Source organism: Hoplias malabaricus, chromosome X1, assembly GCF_029633855.1.
Source record: "Hoplias malabaricus isolate fHopMal1 chromosome X1, fHopMal1.hap1, whole genome shotgun sequence".
Classification (NCBI taxonomy): domain Eukaryota; kingdom Metazoa; phylum Chordata; class Actinopteri; order Characiformes; family Erythrinidae; genus Hoplias; species Hoplias malabaricus.
Genome location: NC_089818.1, coordinates 17,633,854 through 17,656,779, shown reverse-complemented (window position 1 = coordinate 17,656,779; position 22,926 = coordinate 17,633,854). Strand labels below are relative to the sequence as shown.

General features: G+C 40.7%; 2 protein-coding genes across 2 annotated transcripts; one reads left to right on the top strand and one right to left on the bottom strand.

Annotated features, from left to right (window-relative positions):
* Window positions 1–1,874: 1,874 nt before the first annotated feature.
* On the bottom strand, window positions 1,875–7,301 carry LOC136675675 (purine nucleoside phosphorylase-like). The gene is made up of 6 exons (XM_066652369.1): window positions 7,139–7,301; window positions 4,999–5,168; window positions 4,628–4,731; window positions 3,583–3,758; window positions 2,991–3,181; window positions 1,875–2,811 (listed from the first exon to the last, which is right to left on the bottom strand). The coding sequence occupies exons 1-6, from the start codon at window positions 7,159–7,161 to the stop codon at window positions 2,570–2,572; spliced, it is 906 nt and encodes a 301-aa protein (XP_066508466.1). The 5' UTR covers window positions 7,162–7,301; the 3' UTR covers window positions 1,875–2,569.
* A 5,005-nt stretch (window positions 7,302–12,306) lies between these two features.
* LOC136675586 (ATP-sensitive inward rectifier potassium channel 10-like) lies at window positions 12,307–22,724 on the top strand. The gene is made up of 6 exons (XM_066652215.1): window positions 12,307–12,427; window positions 18,054–18,396; window positions 18,535–18,746; window positions 18,918–19,049; window positions 19,238–19,415; window positions 19,977–22,724. The coding sequence occupies exons 2-6, from the start codon at window positions 18,054–18,056 to the stop codon at window positions 20,369–20,371; spliced, it is 1,260 nt and encodes a 419-aa protein (XP_066508312.1). The 5' UTR covers window positions 12,307–12,427; the 3' UTR covers window positions 20,372–22,724.
* Window positions 22,725–22,926: the final 202 nt, after the last annotated feature.

Sequence of the window (22,926 nt, the reverse complement as noted above, 5' to 3'; positions counted from 1 at the left end):
ACTTGTTACTACCTCCACTAAGTTTATCTACTTGGCTCCTCTCCGCGCGGGAATCAAGCAGGGAGTGTTATTGATAATATACGGCGGGTTGAGGGCCGTTTCTGTCAGCGAATGTTATTGACTTCTGTTTTGTTATTGCCCGCCTCCGAGAAGCCTTCTCAGTTCAGCTTTGATTTTAAACGGGGAAAATGGAAAACAGGAGACAGTACCAATTATCCGCTTTCTGATTTAAAATCAGCTGACAAAGAAACTCACAAAGAAATTAAGCAGGACATTAGTGTTTTCTGGAGCTGTGCTTTGGTCGAGTAGAGGCACTTTTGATGTTCGGTTGCTCCGAGGAAACATACTCGGAAAAAAACGTAGCTACACAAGGCACAATACAGTGTCTGTTGCTATGGGGAAGAAGTGTTTGTGAGAAAACGTTGGTCTAACAGTGGTCTAATCGACTCCAACGTCTCTGCACACGAGAGCGGGTGGATCTTCGGATGAGGAGTCGACTCCCAAAAATGAATCTTTTAAGCGTCTGGAAAGTTAAATCATCTTTCATTTTAACTTAGAAATGGTATCATTTCCACACGCGTATCATAGATTTTGTCGCTATGATATGCACCCGATGTAAACAGTGGGTAAATCATGGGTGTGTCGTTTATGGCGCTCGCTGAGGAGCCAAGTAAACTTAGTTGAGCGCGCGGATAAAAGAATCATTTTCTCCAGTAATTTATTTCCATTGCGCGAGGTGGTTTAAACACTCGCGACTGTACTTCTCTCTTCGCGCGAGGTGTTTTTTTCCCCTCCTGTTTCTCGCGGGAAATTATTTTACGCGCTCGTGATTATAATAGGCGCGTTCAAGATGTCCGCGCGCAGAACTGTGGCACAAAATCGCCATTAGTGTAAACGTCATTGCTCTATGTGAAGTGCAGTACCAGGGTTAAACAGCATCCTTCAGCTTCCGCGTTCTGCTTTAAAATTCAGCAATACGCTTCAAGTTTCCTTACTGAATGTTAAGTGTACCACTTGATTATTAAATCCACACCCTTCTGTATGAATATAGTAGTATAAGTAGTGCTATAGCAATCGGATTTATCCTAAGGAGTGTATCAAGCTTTTCAAAAGTGGGAGTGTAATGGGATGGGGTAGTAATATTCACCAATTACAACCGGGGGTCTGGGGTAATTGCCTGATAGCACCAAATTTTTTCAATGAGGTACAGATTAAGCAAAATCAAAGTACACCATAAAAAAACCCCACCAGCTTCAACTCAAGAACACAAGTTCAAAAGCTGCCTTAAAATTTTAAGTTAAATCCAATTAGAATAACTCACGACTAAGTCAAATTTGGCTGTGAATTCCTTTCTGAAAGTTGATTTGACTTTAAACTGCTTGTTGATTCAATTTAACCACGTTGACAGCCATGCAGTTATTCATAGGTATTTAAGTTACAAGAATTATAAACATGAATTTTTAAAAATGTAAATATTGTAGCATTTGGATGTGGCATGTAAAGAGAATCAGCTGAAACCTGAACAAAGCTGCTGTGTTTCACCCTGAGGGAGAGGCCTCAGTCCTATGATAGGACTATATTATATAGCAAGAGAATGACTGAAAAAAACAACTCAGGTTTGGCTTTGCTCTAACGGTTAATTTACCCACTAGCAAGGGTGCGGGCTTTGAATTGTGTTTCAACAAAAAATTGGGGGTGTCATAACGCCCACATCCCACCATTTGCTACGCCCCTGAACATTACCTATACAGTCATAGCAAAGAAGTTTGAAATGGCCCGTTTCCCTACAATGAGCCATTTGAAATGAAATCACTCAAACTAACTTTTCAAAATGATTAAAAATATAATTACGACAATAATGAGAATGCAGTTTCATTAACTGAGCATTTGTTTTCATATTTATTGAGAAATAAAAGAAGATACGCCCCACAAACTCAATCTGCTCATGTTATAAATGTCAAAATAAGCATCAGACACAAAAATACATTCTTTATAAAAACATCCAAAGTATTCCCTCTTTTAAAAAAAAGTATTTAATATAAATAAACTACTTAAATATTTCTTAAAGAAAGAGACAGCACTGAAAGACGTCCAATAATTAATCAAAATGTGAATTTTGTTGTTCAAGAAAAATAATAAATAAATAAAATTAGAAGGTTACATCTCTGATGAACATCCTTCATTAACTTTGTTGTAACTTACATTTGGAATAAATCAAACAATTAATACATTTACATATATAAATAGCCTGGAATAAGGGTTTCTTAAGTTAGAAGGTAATTAGAAGGTAAATGTAACTGCTGGCTTTGGGATATGATTAAGAAATTACATTTACCAAGTTCACCAAAACAGAGTTTCCATCAGGAATGTAAACATTTAAAAATACAGTATGAGAAAAGGTCCAAAGCAATGTTTAGAAAGCAAACTACTGCAACAATTTTTCAACTTTTTCAGAGACATTAAATACTCACAACTGAGAGTGCAAGTGGCTAGCAGTGCAATATGCTGATCTAGAAGGATCTTTTTTCAGATGTAACATTTATATAAAGACTGTAAACTGTGCTGTTTCTTAGTGCTCACAGTGTGCCTCGCCATTTTTATAGTTGTTACCAAGATCTAGGCGGGCAACCATTGTGGACACGAGCTTGACCAGCTGGAGTGACCGCTGCTGTCCAGTCTGCAGGACTTCCTCGTGATTGGCCTTCGCCTCGCTATCGTAGTCCATCACGGCCTTGTTGGTGATCAGAGAGAGAGCGAAGACCCTCATTCCACAGTGACGAGCTATTATAACCTCATGGACTGTGCTCATCCCTGAAAGAAAATGACAGAGGCCTTAAAGCACGGACTGTATATTTCTCAGAATGCTCATTCTTATTCTTAATTTGCTCCCTCTCAAAGTCTTTGAGTACAATTCATTGCAAAAATAACATGGGATTAATTAACTGAACAAAGGTATATACGTGTCTAAAATGACATTTCTCACAACTCACCAACAGCATCAGCGCCTAAGCGGTGGAGCATTCTGCACTCAGCAATGGTCTCGAAAGACGGCCCCCCGAGTACACAGTAGACACCTTCCCTCAGGAACTCGGAGTAACCAAGCTCCGTCCCCACTTCCTGAGCTAAATGCTGCATATTCCTGTCATATGCATCTGACATGCAGGGAAAGCGAGTCCCAAACCTGAGTGAGGAAGGGAGAGAGAGAGAGAGAGAGAGAGAGAGAGAGAGAGAGAGAGAGAGAGAATGAGATGTGTTACCACAGACTTTCATAGCCACAGGCAATAAAGTGATAGGACACTCTGCTATAAACGGCCTGATCCAACCTGAACAAACAGTGCCAGGTATGTGCCAAGCCCTTGTATTCAGTTCAAACAACACATCAATTTTAGTACAGTGCTACGTGACTTAATATAAACTATAAAAAAGGGTGTGTGCAGCCACATACAAGTTTAACTTAGTCTTTTTAAAACACCCAATATACCACTACTTTTAAGTAATCCACACCCATTTCATTTGGTCTCACTGTGTATTAGCACAACACGTATTATTAAAATGACTATGTAGACAAACTCTTTTCCTCACCTCTCGTCATTAAGTCCACACAAGGGATTGTTCCCAGCAAATCCAGGCATATTGAGGTGGTCTTTGATGATCATAACATCTCCCACTTTGTAATCCTGGTTCAGGCCGCCTGCAGCATTCGTCAAGATGACAGTCTCAACGCCCATCAACTTAAAAATGCGTATGGGCATGGTGATCTAATAAACCAGGAACATAAAGAGTTTTCATCAATTTCATAATGGATTTTAAAGAATTAGCCAGTTTTAGCCAACAGATTTTCATCTATGACAGCATTAGGACCCTTTCAGAAGGCACCATACCACCATGTCAGCTGTCAGAATGTTTATAAACAATGTGTCTAGACAATTTAGGGTGGAAAAAATGTATCCTACCAAAACAGGTTTACTAAAGGAGAGGGAAGGCAGTAGGTTTGACTGATTACAGATGATCTGTGTGTGAAAGGTGAGTGTAATACAGAAATGAGCTACTACTTAAATTTCAGTCATGTGAGGTTAATGGATTTTGTACATGGTCCAAGTAAATTTAAAACTAGATTGTAATCTAAAACAATGCAACCAGGCTCACAAGGCTTAGTCGCACAGCAATGACACAGCAATTACACTGAACCACAATGACTCCCACAAGTCAAAAGATACCCCCTAATCTCTCTTCATTGTTGCAACATCTCTTCTTTTAAAATTTACAATGCAAAAAAATAGAGAACATGCACTCAGACTGTGTCACCAACACACACATAAGTGAGGAAATGCAGTGTTGGGGCACAGTGACTTTTATGTGTATAAAATGGCACCCTGCTCTGGATCTAGGCTTTGAAAAGTAGCAAGTTGTTTGGAAATAATAAAATAAAAAGAACTCATTAGTTGTTGAATAACTAAGATGTTATAAATGTGTTACAGATTACAATGCAATCTAAATTTGTATTGACTTGGAGAGGTAACAGTGTTTATGGATATCATAAGGGTTTTTTAATGGCAACCGTCTAAAAACATGTTTTAACATTTTAACATGTTCAGCATGAATTGTGGGTAATGTAGTTAAGAAGTACCTTTTGGATGGGATATCCTTCATACAGGTGGAACCTTCCCTGCATACAAACACATGGCTTTCCTTTAAGTGTGCCAAACACCAAGCGGCCAGCATGACCATGCACTAAAACACACACAGCAACAAGTTAGAGTAGTATCACACTGGTTATTAAGCATATAAAAAAGCATTCTTGGGAAGTGAGGGTTAACCGTCACGGAAACTGAATGAGACTTAGGAAACCAAAGCTGCATAATAGTAGTGGCCTTTATAATAATGGTGCCACATAAAACAATAAAGCACATTAATCACATACTTATGTCCATATATAGCCCATATCCTACATCCTGTAATCTCTGGTAGTTGTCACTTTACAGGCATTGGTCAACTCACCTGTGCTTTGTGGGAAGTTGGGGATATCACTGTAACTGAAAACCTTCTGGTCCTTCAGCATGTCAGCTAACCCCCCCAGGCCTGAGCCGCACACGATGCCCACCAAGGGACGCACTGGGGCCTGATCCAGCAGCCAATCAGCAGTCGCCTTGCACTCCTCATAACCATATCTTTAAGAGAGTGAGGAAGTTGAGGTATTGGTTAATGTACTGTACTGTAATACCAGACATCTGAGAGACTGCAAACACAAGGTTTGTCATGAGAAAACCATCAGACTTGTTTCACATTTTTGTCATATGAGTCATATGACCCTTAGCTGTATCACAGCAAATATCACACCTTTATAAAAAAGATCATGATAACAGATTTATACAATTTCAAGTATTTAAGAGTATAAAAAGAGATGGCTTTCATTTCCTAAGTATTAGTAAACATATCCAATATAGCCTGCTTTGTCCTTCACATTCACAAACGTCACTGGTATCATATTCCAGACGTCATAAAATTTTAATCAGTATTTTAGCTGCTATGACACATCTTTACTGTAAACACTGACTGATAGGGGGGAGAATAGAGTTTACACTTTTCTCTTTAGTGCTGGCCAAATTCTTCTATAAGCCTATGAATCTGTTTTGAATTCTTTCAGAGGTATTAAAACTATTTAATTTATTGTCAAAACAATGACTATGTCTATTTACAGTAGAGCAAATGGACTGAAATGATGTCTACACAGAGCCTAAAAGTATCTCCAGTGTCAGTGTTGAACAGCTTTAAATGTATTACATTTATGTTTGTAAGGTATTACATATATAAGTACTAATGTATAAAAATAATGTATTTTATATAGTTATATGCAAAAGTTTGGGCATACATACATTTTCCAACACATTATTCAATACGTGGAACAAAGTAAATTAACCGTATTTGTGTATTTAAATTAACAAATGTTTGTTCTCAGTGGAGAAAGTGTTATTGGAGAAAGGAAACTCGTTAATTTAACCAGAGGTGCTTAAAAGCTGTATAAATACTTTACTTAGTTTTGTCATTGTTTACTTAGTTTAGTCAGTAATGGTGCTTATGTAATCTGTATTTCTCTTTGTGTGTATATTTTTGTCTATTTATGGGGTGGTTTGGGATGCTGATGAGAGTAGACGTCCTCCCCCTCGTCCCAAGAGACTTTATCCGAAACGTGGCGGAAATCACGTCTCTGTTACTGTGACGTCACTCAAGGCATCATTATTGTAGTTTCCACACGTGTACCACACCAGGGATTAAAAAAGCATCTCACAGTAGGTTATGCTTTTCCTTCTTTATTTTTTTTTAACCCTCCAGTTTCTTATTTTTAAGGCTAGCCTATTTATTCCAAAAGTATTTCCTATTCATTCCTATGAAACATTACTAGCTAACATTTTAGAAAAAAAAAATACATTTTTTTCCCGATAAGAATCATATATTCCTGCAAGGATCCTTCCAGCAGAGTGAAACCTTTGCCAGCAGTTGTCCACATGAGGCTCATGTTAATAACCAAAAGCATCCCATAGCTGAGTGTTAATTTATCATCTAGATGAGAATTAGTCAGATTTAGAAACAACATCCAATTAATCAAACACCCAAGCCTTAGGAGAAAAGCCGGCGATTAGATTCTGTTGTATATCAGTTCGTTATAGATGTGTATTAGCCTACACGTGTTATATAACATCAGCTAATTAACATATTATATAAAGACCCTCAGTCCCGAGTCCACGCGTGTACTGAGGTGATGTTGCATCATCCTCTGAGTGGCTCCAGAAAACACTACTCTGGCCACTCGGTTTCGGAGAAAATATAACAACGACTCGCTTAAGTTCGCGGAAATATAATTTAGTTTAAAAAACACAGAGGAGCGACGACATTTTAGTACTTTAGTTTTCCCTCGCGTTTTGGCGGTAAAGCACCACCTGCTAGTCTCCTATAGGCTAACTCACACACTGAGGCTGGAGCAACGTCTCTTTCCTGTTTTCTCTTTCTCATTTGATTTTTACGTTTCAGTCAGTCTCATTTGATTTTTCTCTAATTACTCTTTCGAATATATATTTTTCAAAACCGAAACCGTTCCGCACCCGTAAAACACATTTTAGAGAAGGAAGCTGTTGACACTCACCCTGAGGATGAATCCGGGAACATTGTGGGTTTTTCTCTTGAGTTGAAATCTCCCAAAACGAGGTTAAGTTCTGAATGGAATGATGAACGTGAGCCTGAATCGTGCCTCTTCCTTTATACTCCGTTTTGAAGGGGAAGGGAGAAACTAGTCAGAGTTTCCCCTCTCCGAGACACTCCCTCTTCATGCATCACTCCTACAGCTTCGCTGCAATTGGCTGAGCTCGCGGGTGTGTGTCGTGATGTGGTGGATGCTGTGTGTGTGTGTGTGATATTCGGGTGCGGTTTGAAACCTTGTTGAAACTGGTTCAAATTCTCAGTAACAAGTATGAGCAGTGATGTAACGTTAGATAGTTTGACTTTTTTATGATCTTTAGCCTTTTTCCTCTGAAATTTTTAGCTATTACCAGTTCCATATAATTGTCAGGTCTCCCCTTATCACATGGTGCTACCACGCTAGGAGGGTGAACACCAACATTGGCTTCTTCTGGAACATGAAGTCAGCTCAGACTGGAATTGGAACTCAAGATGCTTGGATGAGAACACTAATTTCCCAGTTCTCTTTTATTGACTGTTGTGGTGAGGGATGGGTGAGTTGGAGGGTCATAATATATACCCAGGGAGAACAAGGATAGGCCATGATTTCCCAATGATTTCCCACGCACACGCTCCTATGTTATTTCTTAACAGTTACGTCATAAAAAACATCATAAGGAATATTTCTTAACATTACAGTAACAGAATCACTCTATTGTCTCTTTATGGATTAAACTTAGACACACTGGGCTGTGAATAAACAGATTAATAACAGAAGCTCCACTGAAGTATGACAGTGGTCGGTTATGTGACCAAATACGTACCCAGTAAACAATTTGCCGTTGATTCGACGTTGAAATAACGTAATGACGTCTAATCAACGCTCTCTTAAGGTTGAAAATGAAAGTTGAAAAGACGTCCAAACACAGACATTGAAAAGAAGACTATTAGACGTATTTTGGACGTCCACTGACGTTATCGATTGGTCACCACTTAACTAACTTATTAAGATGGATTTTGGACGTCCATTGACGTTTAAAATATGTCCTTGACGGACAGACTACTTTTAGACCTATTTTGAACGTCCAGGGACGTTCCTTGTTTACTGGGTAGTGTAAAAACTCGATTCGTTTGATCCTTTTGGTCGGTTCGGCCAATGCTACTCTAAAGAATCGATTCAAACGAGTCGAGTCTTTCGGGAAGGATCTCGAGAGATTAATTCAGTTGCTTCATGGTTCTTTCGTCAATACTAGCGTCAAACATGTGATGAAAATCTTACCAGAATGACTAAGGCAATGTTTTTTCCTGCGTATTAAATTGAGGAACAACTATTAAACGAGTATATACAGTGTAACAGTTGGGCAAGGGTTAGGTTTAGGGCAGAATGAGCAGAATAAACACCCTGGGGCTTACAGTATACTGGAGTTTTGTTGGGTACGGAAATGAGTGAATATATTTTGGGCGTAGTGTGTGTATGTGTGTGTGGGGGTCTCTCTCTCTCTCTCTCTCTCTCTCTCTCTCTCTCTCTCTCTTTACATAACAACAGCGCGCTCTAAACAGCGGGCAGCTCCCATTACATTCTTTCACATGGTAAGAGTCTGGTGTGAAAACAAAAGAACAGAATCGTGTCATTGTGTTCTCAATCGAGCAGGAAATTAGCACTGTTTCTACTGGCCTTTCTCAGTGTTTAAGTTATATGTCCATATTAAATTGTAAGTTTACTAAATTCTTTTTAACAGTAATCTCATTCTTTATTTCTGTTACTCTCCTATTAAACCAAATCTGATCCTATTTATAGTGTTCAAATATGTAGTGTAAAGCCTGAGTTACGGGGAACATTTTCCCTACTGATCCCTAGTTTTAAACGAAATTCCATGTGAGAATGTGTCCATAATCTTTTGGGACACTGTTATATAACCGGCCAGGGGCTGAATAAGTGTTTTGTTGTGTCTATGCGTCCACTAGAGGGAGCAACCCATATTAATACACACAGAACGATGCTGTGTCATTTTTTTCTCTATTTCTCCACATTTGCCCTTCAGTTAACCGTTTACAGGTGATTTGGCCCTTAATACTAGCAGTAGAACAGGACTAATGTAGCTTTGTGCCGGCTTATTACTTGAAAACAAATTGGTAAATAACAGGATTCCAATGGACTAGAGTATAAGTGAGCTGATAGATGTATATTTCTGAACATTATCTTCCAAAAAATGCATCCTCAACTACAGGGTCACATTGGACAATGAAACTGAAACACCTGTCATTTTAGTGTGGGAGGTTTCATGGCTAAATTGGACCAGCCTGGTGGCCAATCTTCATTAATTGCACATTGCACCAGTAAGAGCAGAGGGTGAAGGTTTAATTAGCAGAGGGTAAGAGCACCGTTTTGCTCAAAATATTGCAATGCACACGACATTAAGGGTGACACACCAGAGTTCAAAAGAGGACAAATTGTTGGTGCACGTCTTGCTGGCGCATCTGTGACCAAGACAGCAAGTCTTTGTGATGTATCAAGAGCCACCATATCCAGGGTAATACCACAGAGAAGGAGGAAACACATCCAACAGGATTAACTGTGGACGCAAGAGGACGCTGTCTGAAAGGGATGTTCGGGTGCTACCCGGATTGTCTCCAAAAAACATAAAACCACGGCTGCCCAAATCACGGCAGAATTAAATGTGCACTTCGACTCTCCTGTTTCCACCGGGTCAATATACACGGCTGGGCTGCTATAGCCAAACCTTTGGTCACGCATGCCAATGCCAAACGTGGGTTTCAATGGTGCAAGGAGCGCAAATCTTGGGCTGTGGACAGTGTGAAACATGTATTGTTCTCTGATGAGTCCACCTTTACTGTTTTCCCCACATCCGAGAGAGTTACAGTGTGGAGAAGCCCCAAAGAAGCGTACCATCCAGACTGTTGCATGCCCAGAGTGAACCATGGGGGTGGATCAGCGATGGTTTGGGCTGCCACATCATGGCATTCCCTTGGCCCAATACTTTCTATATGGGTGTGTCACTGCCAAGGACTACCGAACCATTCTGGAGGACCATGTGCATCCAATGGTTCAAACACTGTGTCCTGAAGGCCGTGCCGTGTATCAGGACGACAATGCACCAATACACACAGCAAGACTGGTGAAAGACTGGTTTGATGAACATGAAAGTGAAATTGAACATCTCCCATGGCCTGCACAGTCACCAGTTCTAAATATTATTGAGCCACTTTGGGGTGTTTTGGAGGAGCGAGTCAGGAAACGTTTTCCTCCACCAGCATCACGTAGTGAGCTGGCCACTATCCTGCAAGAAGAATGGCTTCAAATCCCTCTGACCACTGTGCAGGACTTGTGTATGTCATTCCCAAGATGAACTGATGCTGTATTGGCCGCAAAAGGGGGCCCTACACCATACTAATAAATAATTGTGGTCTAAAACCAGGTGTTTCACTTTCATTGTCCAACCCCTTTACGTCTATAACTGATTATAACCGTAAAAGCTGGTTAAACAGGAATTTCTCAGATTTTTAAAAAATGTTTTATATAATGTAGTCAGGAACGTGAAGATGGTCATTCAGAGCTTGACCCTTTTCACACCAGCCTTAAAATGGAATTTCAGTTTTAATATTTTTCTAGTGGGCAGATGAATTGTATATGAATGCTGAACTTGTGATGTCCGTCTTGCACATTGTATGAATTGTACTTACAGCAAAAGGGTGCTCCCTACTTCATATTTACCCCTCATGAATCATTCCATATTATCATCTTAATTGTTGTAGTAACAGAGTTATGGATTAATGTTTTTAATCATTTATTTGAAAAAAAAAAATAAATCAAAGGTGATTTAAATTCCAAACAGAGAGTTGGCAAGAAAGTTTTTAAAGCAAGAAATATTTGTTTCGTGCTCTTGTCCTTTACCTGAGTATTTTAAAAATAATAAAATCTGTAGACATGCATGCACACAGAAAATCTAGGATGTCAATTAGCAATTAGGATTTCATGAACTTATTTTAATCCATGATTTCAGATTAATGAGTCTCTCTCTCTCTCTCTCTCTCTCTTTTCATTAATGAATGCTGTGTCACCCACTCTGTCCCATAGTCTTTATGCTGCTCACGGTTTCCGGCGTCTTTGGTCCTTTTGTGTTTCAGGATGTTCTGTCCAGACACTTTTGGGCCTGGGGACCACCGGGGAAGCACGTGCTGGAGGAAGGAGGAAGAGAAAGAAAGAGTCACCTTGACACACTTAAGAGCTCTTTACCATAACGAATTCAAGAAAAGCCATCTTACATAAGAACTTATATAATAAACCAACAAAAACCTACTGAATGAATGAATAAAGAAACAAAGAATAGATACTGATCAATGAGCAAATAAATAAACTGATTCATAAATAGAATGAAAACCTTTCAGAAAATACTAACAAAACAGGATCATTTTAAATTAAGTATATGGATCTTCCACAAACACTCTCCAAAATCATCATATTCTTAAAATTCACCAGTTTGTGACCTGTAAAGGAAGAGCAATGCATGTCCAAATGGAGTACCCTTATAATAAATATCAGTTGTAATAGAACAGGATTCCCAAGACACGTACATAGGGCTGTTTAGAAAATGCATATAAAGAACTTTAAGACACTGCATTAATATTAGAAACGGTTATAAATTGTAGATGACGTGTTTGATACTATTCTACTTCGATTTATTGTGGTTATTTCGATACTTATTCAAGTTTAATATGAACCTAACAGAATATTGTAGGCTGTCCTTATGTTCTCTTACTAGTGGAGGTGAGCTGAACTCAAAATTTGAAAAATAAAAAACAATTATTAAAGTATTACTGGAGTTTTACTGTAGGGGTCTCTCTCTCTCTCTCTCTCTCTCTCTCTCTCTCTCTGTTTGTCTGTCTGTGGAAGTCTTCCAGTTGTCATTGTTTGATACTGTCCTGTTTGTTACTTTCATTCAGGACTGTATAAATTTCAATTTAACTACAGGTTACAGTGTGTGTAATTACACAAATTACCCCTTTGGTCTAATCACATAAATTGCTGGAATTTTCTGTGAGGGGAAGAAAAGTGAGAACTGACGCACAAAGAGGCTGATAGAGAGAGAGGGAGAGAGAGAGAGAGAGAGAGAGAGAGATGTCTCTATAAGAGCAGGCTCTCTCTGTAGCTCTGTTGTGTTTGTGTTGGTGATGAAAGTGAAGCAGAAAGTGGAGTTTTCCTGTGTTTTTCTGAAGGTCTGACCTACAGAGAATAAAGGTAAGCTACAGCTGGACATTTATGAAAAACCTGCAGTCAGTTGACAGATGCTTTTTTATCCACAGGCTGTGTCAGGTCACCTGACTAAGTTTCACAACAAAATACTGAAGTGTTTTGCTAGCAACCTACTTTAGCAATGTAGCCACATACTCAAAAAAGCCTACTCTGAGGAATCTGAGAACATAGAAAGGTTTGGCCTCTTTCTTAACCTCAGAAACAAGGTTTATGTTTACCCTGTTGTCAATTAGACACTTTTAATGAGATATTCTCAAGAAAAAAAATTGCTCTCAATATAAAGTGCCTTCCTAAGAAGCGCTTAAGGAGAATTATGAGGCAAATGAAACACTTTATTATTCTTTCATAAGGAACCAGTGTTCTCTTCTGTTTTGAGTGGACCTTGTGCTATGAAATGAAATGTTAATGCTCCAAAGCTGAAGCTACAGAACAAAATTAAATGACCCACCCAACCCAGAGCTGGAGAAATGAATGTGTAATTGTGCAAATCCTTCAGAGTGATGCTTGACTACATTTAACTGAGATAATAGAATTTGTTAAAGTGGTAGTCAGTTGTTTTCTTACATTACAGATAATGGCAGGTGTTACCCACTAAAAAACAAGCATTAATCGCACTGAACAAATCACCCTCATCGCCGTGTCTTCAGCTACTGCTCGTTTATACACAAAAGATCTCTAGACACGGTTTTCCAGAGTGTACTGTCAATGACAGACATAGAGTATATGGGGCCAAACTGTACCCTAGCTTTATGAGCAGGGTAACATTTCCTGAAGAGGTAAGACTAGGCAATTTAAATGAAGATTTGTTTTCCAAAGCCTCTGTTGATTATCTTTCAGCTTATTTTATTAATTTGAAGAGCTAACAATTCAGCAATGAAATATATTAAATCAATGTTGTCTGTCAGGTTGTTGAGATTTGGAAATAAATGCTGTTGATGGGATATATTTTGAGTCATAGCAACGCATTTGTAGTAAGTGAATTCACTGTTATTTTCGCAGTGTACAAACTTTTGCCTTAAGTCTCAACATGAAATGCACAAATCAGGGTTCTGTTCATGGTCTTGATCAGGAAATGATAAAAACAAAAGAAGCTCATACATATATGTCCTAGTCCTGTGGTTATTTTTAAAGAGAAATTCACTGTAATGTGCTACTAAAATTCACTGAAAACTAAATGAAATCTGAGAACCTTCTGGACCCAGATCAAGGCCAGAATAACTGAAGCTCATCTTACTAAGATGCTCTATATGCTTTTCCATTCAGGTTTGCAGAGGTATGTGTTCAGCAACTTTGGGTTCTAAACTGGACAAACACAGAGAGAGAGAGAGAGAGAGAGAGAGAGAGAGAGAGAGTGAGAGAGAGAGAGAGAGACTGTGTTGATTGCAAGGGGATGAAGAGATGGTGCATTCGAGTCCAGCCAAGGGGGATTATTATCCACTTTGGAATACTAATGAGGGTCTTTTTGTCACATATCCCCCCCCCAACCTCTCTCTCTCTCTCTCTCTGTGCAACTCTCTGTTTCTCCCTCACAAACACTTTTGTTCCTGATCTTTTGTTCCTTTCATCTGTATTGTCAACAATGCATTCCATTATAGTGGAGATAGATGGACGAAGAGAGCGAGAGAGAAGGCATCTCAGGAAAGTAAGAGTCAAAAAGGGATGGCAAGAAAAAACACTGTAAAATCCAGAGCCATAGCTATTTTGAAATAAGAAAACGGCAGATAAATGTTGCTAAATTACTAACACATTCATCCTTTAGTTCAAACAGTCCACACACAAAAATAAAGCTGCAGAAATATATACAGTTTTATAGCTTTTGCGTGTTATTGAATTTATATATATATATATCTGTCAGCACCTAGCGGCACAGTGGCGCAGCAGGTAGTGTCGCAGTCACACAGCTCCAGGGACCGCTCCTGGTGACTGTCTGTGAGGAGTTGGTGTGTTCTCCCCGTGTCCGCGTGGGTTTCCTCCGGGTGCTCTGGTTTCCTCCCACAGTCTAAAAACACACGTTGGTAGGTGGATTGGCGACTCAAATGTGTCTGTAGGTGTGAGTGAATGTGTGTGTGTGTCTGTGTTGCCCTGTGAAGGACTGGCGCCCCCTCCAGGGTGTATTCCCGCCTTGCGCCCAATGATTCCAGGTCGGCTCTGGACCCACCGCGACCCTGAATTGGATAAGGGTTACAGACAATGAATGAATGTCAGTACCTAACCCTAGTCCATGCTGAAGTTCTAAGGTGTGATTCAGCCTGGAAACAGCTTTCAGCTTTGTGAATGAGGCACAAATACAGTTCAGCGAATCATTTGCACATTGTTATAAGTTATAGAAGGTGAATGAAGTCTCAGACTATAGAAGTCTCAGAAATGAGACTTCTATAGTCTGAGTCTCAGAAGTCTCAGAAATGGTCATATCATGGTGAAGCCTTTAGATGGAATGCAGTGGAAAAAACAAACATGTAGGATGTGAATTGTTCAGTACGTACTATGAAAATAAACTGTCATTTGTGAAGTTCTAAGAGCGAGAAATGGTACGGTAGAATGGATCCATATGAGCAGACCATTGACCGTTGAATGAGAAAGAGAAAAGTTTAAGGGAGAGTGTGTGAAAGCAAGAGAGAGGAACGAGCGATGCATGAAAGAAACAAATTAGGATTCTGTTATTGTAATTATCCTAATTATAAACACTGCAGCTTATATAACCACAGGGTCAGTCTGGTGGGTATGAACTACTGCTTTGTGTGTGCTTCTTTTAGTACGTTTTCAGGACACAGATGGCCTCACAATGTAGTGCAGGAGCGAAAAAGAGCCAAACTCTAGCTTGTTTGCTTTTAACCCTCGCAATCAGCCGAAGGATTGATTAACAGGAAAATGATGTATCTGTGAAATTTATCTGGGCTGGGATTCATTGAGAAGGGAAGTAGTAACAGCTTCAGTGGCAGGTCTAGTCCAATCCACTTGTTATCAGCGAAATGCTTTTGTAACATTATATTACAATGTGTAGAGCAATGTTTACATCTGAGGACAAAGCTAATACCTGCAATTGCTAGTGCACCTGACTAGCCAGGTATAGTGGCATACTGCCTGGCCATTTAAAAGTCCCAGCCTGGAACCTGGATCCGAGGTCTGGATTTGAAGACCTATTGTATAGTGGCAGGTGGCAGGTCCAGTGACATTTTCAGTGGCATTTGTCAGTGACAAAATATGATTTACTAACATCCACATTGGGTCTGAATGTGAGAATCTGATGTACACGGTTTGGATGCATTGGTCAGGTCATTGTTTTACAAGAAGCTAAAAATAGCCTATGAAAGAGATATTTATTCAACCAGCAAGAACTCCAAAACCCACACGACTAATCCATACAAATAAACTAATAATAAATGAACAGTAAATGGAAGAAGAAGATGCTTTTGTTTGGTTATGGCTAACAAGCCTAGCCACAAAAGTAAAATCACATCCGGAGAAAGACGCAACGAAGGGAAAGTGAGAGTGAAGGAGATGAGCAGATAGATAGCCTGGGAACGTAGGGAAAGTGACTTTTCTCATTCACTTAATCCCTTTAATGCATCCATTCATTCTTTCCAGTAACAAGTGCTCTCTTTGTGTTTTTAAGGCAGCTCTCAAGTAAAGCAATACTCTTTCCCTCTTTTTTTAAATTCATCAGATAGAAAGGCTTTGGCAGGTGTGTTTCTCTCTTGTGGTCAGGTGGAGGACTACAGTCCAGGGTCAGCACAGATTCCTCACAACTTCACTTAGGGTTGGATTTCTGACATTGCATCTTTGTCTGTCAGTTAGAAAAGAATTGTATATTTACTGTGCTATTATATTAATACAGGATACATTTTAATTTCCTACTCCTACTCTCTAAGCTAATATTTCTGAATCCGCACTGCTCATTCTGTTTCAGTAATGCAGAAATTGAAGGCTCTTGGTCAAGTGACATAGTTTGTTTTCTAAGTTACTGAAAGTGCATGTCATTTTCAGTGAATGCTGCTACACATTTAAATACACAATTATTGTTTATTCATTCATTCATTCATTCATTCATTCATTCATTCATTATCTGTAACCCTTATCCAGTTCAGGGTCACGGTGAGTCCAGAGCCGACCTGGAATCATTGGGCGCAAGGCGGGAATACACCCTAGACATTCACTCACACCTACGGACACTTTTGAGTCGCCAATCCATCTACCAGCGTGTGTTTTTGGACCGTGGGAGGAAACCGAAGCACCCGGAGGAAACCCACGCAGACACAGAGAGAACACACCACACTCCTCACAGACAGTCACCCGGAGGAAACCCACGCAGACACAGGGAGAACACACCACACTCCTCACAGACAGTCACCCGGAGAAAACCCACGCAGACACAGGGAGAACACACCACACTCCTCACAGACAGTCACCCGGAGGAAACCCACGCAGACACAGGGAGAACACACCACACTCCTCACAGACAGTCACCCGGAGAAAATCCACGCAGACACAGAGAACACACCACACTCCTCACAGACAGTCACCCGGAGGAAACCCACGCAGACACAGGGAGAACACGCCACACTCCTCACAGACAGTCACCCGGAGAAAACCCACGCAGACACAGGGAGAACACGCCACACTCCTCACAGACAGTCACCCGGAGGAAACCCACGCAGACACAGGGACAACACACCACACTCCTCACAGACAGTCACCCGGAGGAAACCCACGCAGACACAGGGAGAACACACCACACTCCTCACAGACAGTCACCCGGAGGAAACCCACACAGACACAGGGAGAACACACCACACTCCTCACAGACAATCACCCGGAGGAAACCCACGCAGACATGGGGAGAACACAATTACTGTTTATTTTCTAGAAAATAATAGACATACTGAAATTATGGGACATTTCTAAATGTAAAAAAATTGTTATACGTTCAGAAACAGTAGAAGTCTGAAGAAAACGTTTTAATGTGTTTGTGTAGAAGATGTGTAAACATATTTTGACTTCGGTTGTGTTTATAATTGTCAACTTCAGTTTGATTAAAACGAACCCTGGTACGATTGCTCTGTGTGTTTTGTTGCAGTAAGTGTGAATGCCTTCATTTAAATTCTGGTGCTCACCAAACAAGTGAATTCTGGTGCAGTCTCCAATATGAACACAATATAAATTAAAGGCATCTAAACGAACCAAACAGGATGTGAAGCTAAAAGACGCTACAGTAAATGCCCTGAGAGAGAACCTTGAAAACAGCCTTGAGAACAGTAGTTTACCTTCTTGGGTTTGTTCAGTGGAGGGATTTCTGGCACTGTTTTTACTTCTTTATCAACTTTACCACAACTTGCTGTGTTTCCAGTTGATAAAAATACCAGTAGGTACACACACAACCCTGATAAAAGCCTTAAGCCCAGCGTGGTGCACTGCTCTGAAGACTTCACCAAAGAATATACACCATACGTTACATTATACTCTAAATACCTTGTTTCAGGTGCAAATGTTTCAGTGTGAACACTATATAAACCCGGGACTAAAAATGTATCATTTGTATCATTTTCTTGTTTGGTTCAGACCAAGGGAACAATAAAAAAGAAACCACTTCCTTAGACTTTGATATTATTCACAGATGACATCATCCACACCCACCTCCCCACTTGGCTCCACCCACCAGAAGATGTGCCACTGTCAGACGCAGACAGATGCTCTAAAGCCGTTGCTGGGTGGCTCTGGGCCCATGAGTCAGGTCCTTCGTCGCCGCCGCCGTGTGCTGTCCAAAGACGGACGGAGCAACGTACGCATCGAACATGTGAGTGGACGAGGGGCTCTGTACTTGCGAGACCCCTGGACCACCTTCGTGGACATGCAGTGGAGGTACAAGCTTGTCCTTTTCAGTGCCACATTTGTGGGGACGTGGTTCACATTCGGCCTGCTGTGGTACCTGCTAGCCCTGGTACACGGAGATCTACTGGGTAAGCAGCCTCAGTTAGAAGGCCAAGCTATCTCCTGAATTGGTCAAAGAGAAGCTAATATCCAGTGTCAATCCAGATGTTTATCCAGACTTCAGTTTAATTTCAGATGAAATACATGTTTATTTCACTTCCCTCTAGAATTTGAGCCTCCAGCCAATCACACACTCTGTGTGATGCAGATGCAGACCCTTACAGGTGCGTTCCTGTTCTCCCTGGAGACACAGACCACCATCGGTTACGGCTTTCGCTGCATCACCGAAGAGTGTCCCTCTGCCATCGTCCTGCTCATCATCCAACTCCTTATCACCACCGCCATGGAGATCTTCATCACTGGAACTTTCCTTGCAAAGGTGCACCCTCTAGGTTCACACTGACACTGGGCTGGTCACAGTTGGAGAGGATGGTAAAAATATTTTCTTATAGGTGTTTGGTGGAATGCATGAAAAGAAACACATTCTTTCTCGCCACTGCCCCCATCTCCCCTTCCTCCCCTATCCCGTCTTTCTCTCTGTGTCCTTCAGGTGGCTCGGCCAAAGAAACGTGGCGAGACGGTCCGCTTTAGCCAGCATGCAGTGGTAGCCAATCACGATGGCAGACCGTGTCTCATGATCAGAGTGGCCAACATGCGCAAAAGCCTCCTGCTGGGCTGCCAGGTAAAGAGGAGGAGCCTGTATCTGTTGTGATCGTCTTGCAGGCTGTTATAGATTTGATTGGTATGTTATTCAGCCAGTTAGCACCTGATACATTTTGGGATGTATTTAGCGACAGTTCCACTTAGAAAATAAAATTAGAAAATAAAAGCTACTGGCCAGTTGAAGCTCAGTGTGTTTCATATGCACAGGTGACAGGGAAGCTGCTGCAGCCATGTGTGTCTAAGGAAAGCGAGACAGTGCGTCTGGACCAAAGGAATGTCTCTTTCAGTGTGGACACGGCCAGCGAGAGCCCCTTCCTCATTCTCCCCCTTACCTTCTACCACACCATTGATGACGACAGCCCACTTCGAGCTTGGGCTGCCAAAGGTAAACTTACAAGTTGTTAATACGCTTCAGTTTATTTTGGACAAATAAATAAAGTAAAATATAGTAGACTGAGTTCAGCATCTTTCAGGTTAAGTAGATGCCAGTGTGGTTTTATTTTATGAATATATTATATACACACACTAGTGATTAGGGGCAGTGAACACACACACCCAGAGCTGGCAGGCCAAGAGCATTTAGGTGCCTTGCTCAAGGGAACTCCAGCTGTGGATATTTCCAGACAGCTGTGGGGAAAGGACTGATGACCTTCCGGGCCCATTAGGCCACAGCTGCTCTACATGAAAAGTTGAAGTATACCCTGAAGGAGCCCGTTGAAATAAGCAATTTTAAAGCCACAATAATATTTTTTTTACTTGTAAACTATAAGGGACGGCATGGTGGCACGGTCTCTGTGAAGCACTGGCGCCCCCTCTGGGGTGTGTTCTTGCCTTGCACCCAGTGATTCCTGGTAGGCTCCGGACCCACCGTGACCCTGAACTGGATAAATGGTTACAGACTATGAATGAATGAATGAATGAATGACACTGTGACTTTCTCTCTCAGGTGGTGGATGGACAGACCCAGAGCTGGCTGATTTTGAGCTGTTGGTTATGATGAGCTCCACAGTGGAACCTACCTCTGCCACCTGTCAGGTGCGCACATCCTACTTGCCGGACGAGATCCTTTGGGGCTACGAGTTCCCACCCATTGTCTCTCTGTCTCCTATCGGCAAATACGTAGCGGACCTCGCCTACTTTGACAAGGTGATCAAGGCCAAGACGCCACCACTTTTCAAAGAGTCCCCACCCACCAGTCGGCAGAGCTATACAAGCAGCGGCGGGGTGGAGGGAGGGGACCCGGAGAAGATGCAGTTGGAGCAAAGTTACAGAGAAGGAGTTGAGGAGAGAGGGAGGATGAGAGACAGTAGCCCCTTCAGTGTTAGAATTAGTAACGTGTAGAACCCACATTTACGTGCACCATTCCACAATGAATGGACTACAAGGCACTGACTGCAGTGTCAGGATGAAGAATGTATCTTAGTTCTAATGACTTTTACATTTCTGCTGCACTTTAGAGTCTCCTAAAAAAAGCAACACTGGAAATCCATTTATAAACTGAAGCATGTTTGACACTTTAATTTTCAGTACTTTTGTCTGTTACTAAAATCACTGGGACTCCATATATTTCCGAATGCTAGTATTGAATTTTTTATGTTAAATGTAAATAAAGATATTTAACCTTGTTGCCATTAGAAAGGGATTAATGGGAAAATAGCTCCCTCTAGTGGTTAAAACTACTCTGAAGCACTTCAAAGAGTTTTACACTGGAGCTCTAGTGAAGACGTCTAGCTACTTTCACTAGAGCGTCATAGGACTTTTCTGAAAATCTTGAACACTGGACATTGACTATAAATAAACTTGTAGCTGTTGAGGACAGACAATGATGATGATGATGATGATGAAGATATGGATGATGTTGACAATGTAATGACGGTTGATATTGATCATGTTGAAATGCATGTTAGTTCTGATGAGGACTGTGAGTGTATTATATATTGGACGGAATGTTTCTGTATGTTTCAACATGAAGCTGCTGATTTTAATCTATTTTTTTTTTGCATATTATTCTTTATGGATTCCTCTTAACAGTTACACTTTATTTCTTATTACCTCAACAGGGATCATTATTACTTAACTTATTTATTAATTAAAAATGTTCCCCAAAATTTCATCCCAGTTTTTTTTCCAAATATTAATCATCACCTATTCCATCCTCAGAGCTAATACCCACAGTGCCACCAAGATGGGAGGGTAAGGGCAAGCATGTGATTCTTTAATGAAACGGGTTGCCAGCCACCACCTCTTTTCGAACTGCAATTACCGCAGTGCCACTAACCAGCTCAACATGTTTGGAGGAGAATACTAACTGTCCATATGTCATGTCAGCTAACAGACTAATTAGGCCATCCCAGCTAAGAGAATAAGGCCAGTTATACTCTTGTGGATTCTTTGGATGCCATCACTGGCTATTGGACAGGTGAGCACTCGAAAAAGTTCAACCCATTTATGTCATTTCTATACTTTTTTAAGGGTTTGAAACTGGGAACTTTGGTACTGGTGCGCCCAAAGTTTGAGGGCTATCCACACTCTCTGCAGTCTGTAACCATGCAAAGATGCCAAATAATTACACAGCAAATTCGCCAATGTTAAATTAACACGGCTAGTGTAATAATTTAACACTCTCAGTGTTAACACTAATAGTGTTGATTTAACCCTGGTGAATTTGCTGAGTATCCACTAATTAAATTATTTGGTGCTCCTCCCTTGATTTATTTAATATCCAGTTAAAGCAGTCATTAGATATACATTTTAATAATCAGGAAAACAGAGTTAACAGAAGTCTCAACAACTAAATACAATGAAATAGTATATACATCAAAATGGGCGGCACTGTGGCGCAGCAGGTAGTGTCGCAGTCACACAGCTCCAGGGGCCTGGAGGTTGTGGGATTCCCGCTCCGGGTGACTGTCTGTGAGGAGTGTGGTGTGTTCTCGCCGTGTCCGCGTGGGTTTTCTCCGGGTGCTCCGGTTTCCTCCCACAGCCCAAAAACACACGTTGGTAGACTCAAAAGTGTGAGTGAATGGCGCCCCCTCCAGGGTGTATTCCCGCCTTGCACCCAATGATTTCAGGTAGGCTCTGGACCCACCGTGACCCTGAACTGGATAAGGGTTACAGAAAATGAATGAATGAATGAATGAATATACATCAAAATGTTTAGCATTCATTATTCTCACTATTTCCCTTTATTACAACTTCCAATCACTTTGAGAGACTTGTGTTAAATTTGTAAGACATTTTGTAAAATGAATAAATTGTATTTAATGACCCTTTGACTGGATAATTCATGCAAATTATTAAAAGGTCTCTGATTTTGCACAGAAGCGTCTCTGGTATACCAGTGAATTGCGTGCCACCGTATGCCAGGAATCACAGCAGGAGATGCTGATTACAATATTCCAATCTTTGATAAGAACTTTCCACTTTCATGGAAGGACAGCAAAGAAGAAAAAACAAACTTCTCACAATGTGAATGTAAGTGCTTGAAGTTTGCTACACCTCCTCTGCTTCACTGGAAACTAGACTGGAGAGGAAAAGATGAGACCAAAACAGATTTTTGTGTACAAGAACACATGGGTAGTCATGCATTAGAGAACATAATAGTGGAACTCAATACAGATGCCTTGGATTCATAGTTTTAACAAATTCTGCACCAAAAGTTGATGTTTTAGCCCTGAAAACGTAACCGTTTGAGTCAAATCTCTAATAAACTGGCAGCACAAAAGACACAGCTCATTGCTCCCACAGCTTACTATAACGTTATTTTTTTAATTTATCTATTTATTTAGAACCAGGACTAGGGCAGTTGTTTGAAAGTCTTTGAACTCAACACTATATAATTTCCACATATTTCATACATATTGCCAAAACTAAACTATACAAAAATTTAAAATGGT

Coding starts and splice junctions, on each gene's coding strand:
- LOC136675675 (XM_066652369.1), bottom strand. CDS start 7,161: ATGTTCCCGGATTCATCCTCAGG. Junction 5,169..7,138: donor TTCCCGGATTCATCCTCAGG/GTGAGTGTCAAC, acceptor ACTCTCTTAAAG/ATATGGTTATGAGGAGTGCA. Junction 3,759..4,627: donor AAGGATATCCCATCCAAAAG/GTACTTCTTAAC, acceptor CTGGTTTATTAG/ATCACCATGCCCATACGCAT.
- LOC136675586 (XM_066652215.1), top strand. CDS start 18,054: ATGACATCATCCACACCCACCTCCCCACTTGGCTCCACCCACCAGAAG. Junction 18,397..18,534: donor GGTACACGGAGATCTACTGG/GTAAGCAGCCTC, acceptor ACTTCCCTCTAG/AATTTGAGCCTCCAGCCAAT. Junction 19,050..19,237: donor GCCTCCTGCTGGGCTGCCAG/GTAAAGAGGAGG, acceptor TCATATGCACAG/GTGACAGGGAAGCTGCTGCA.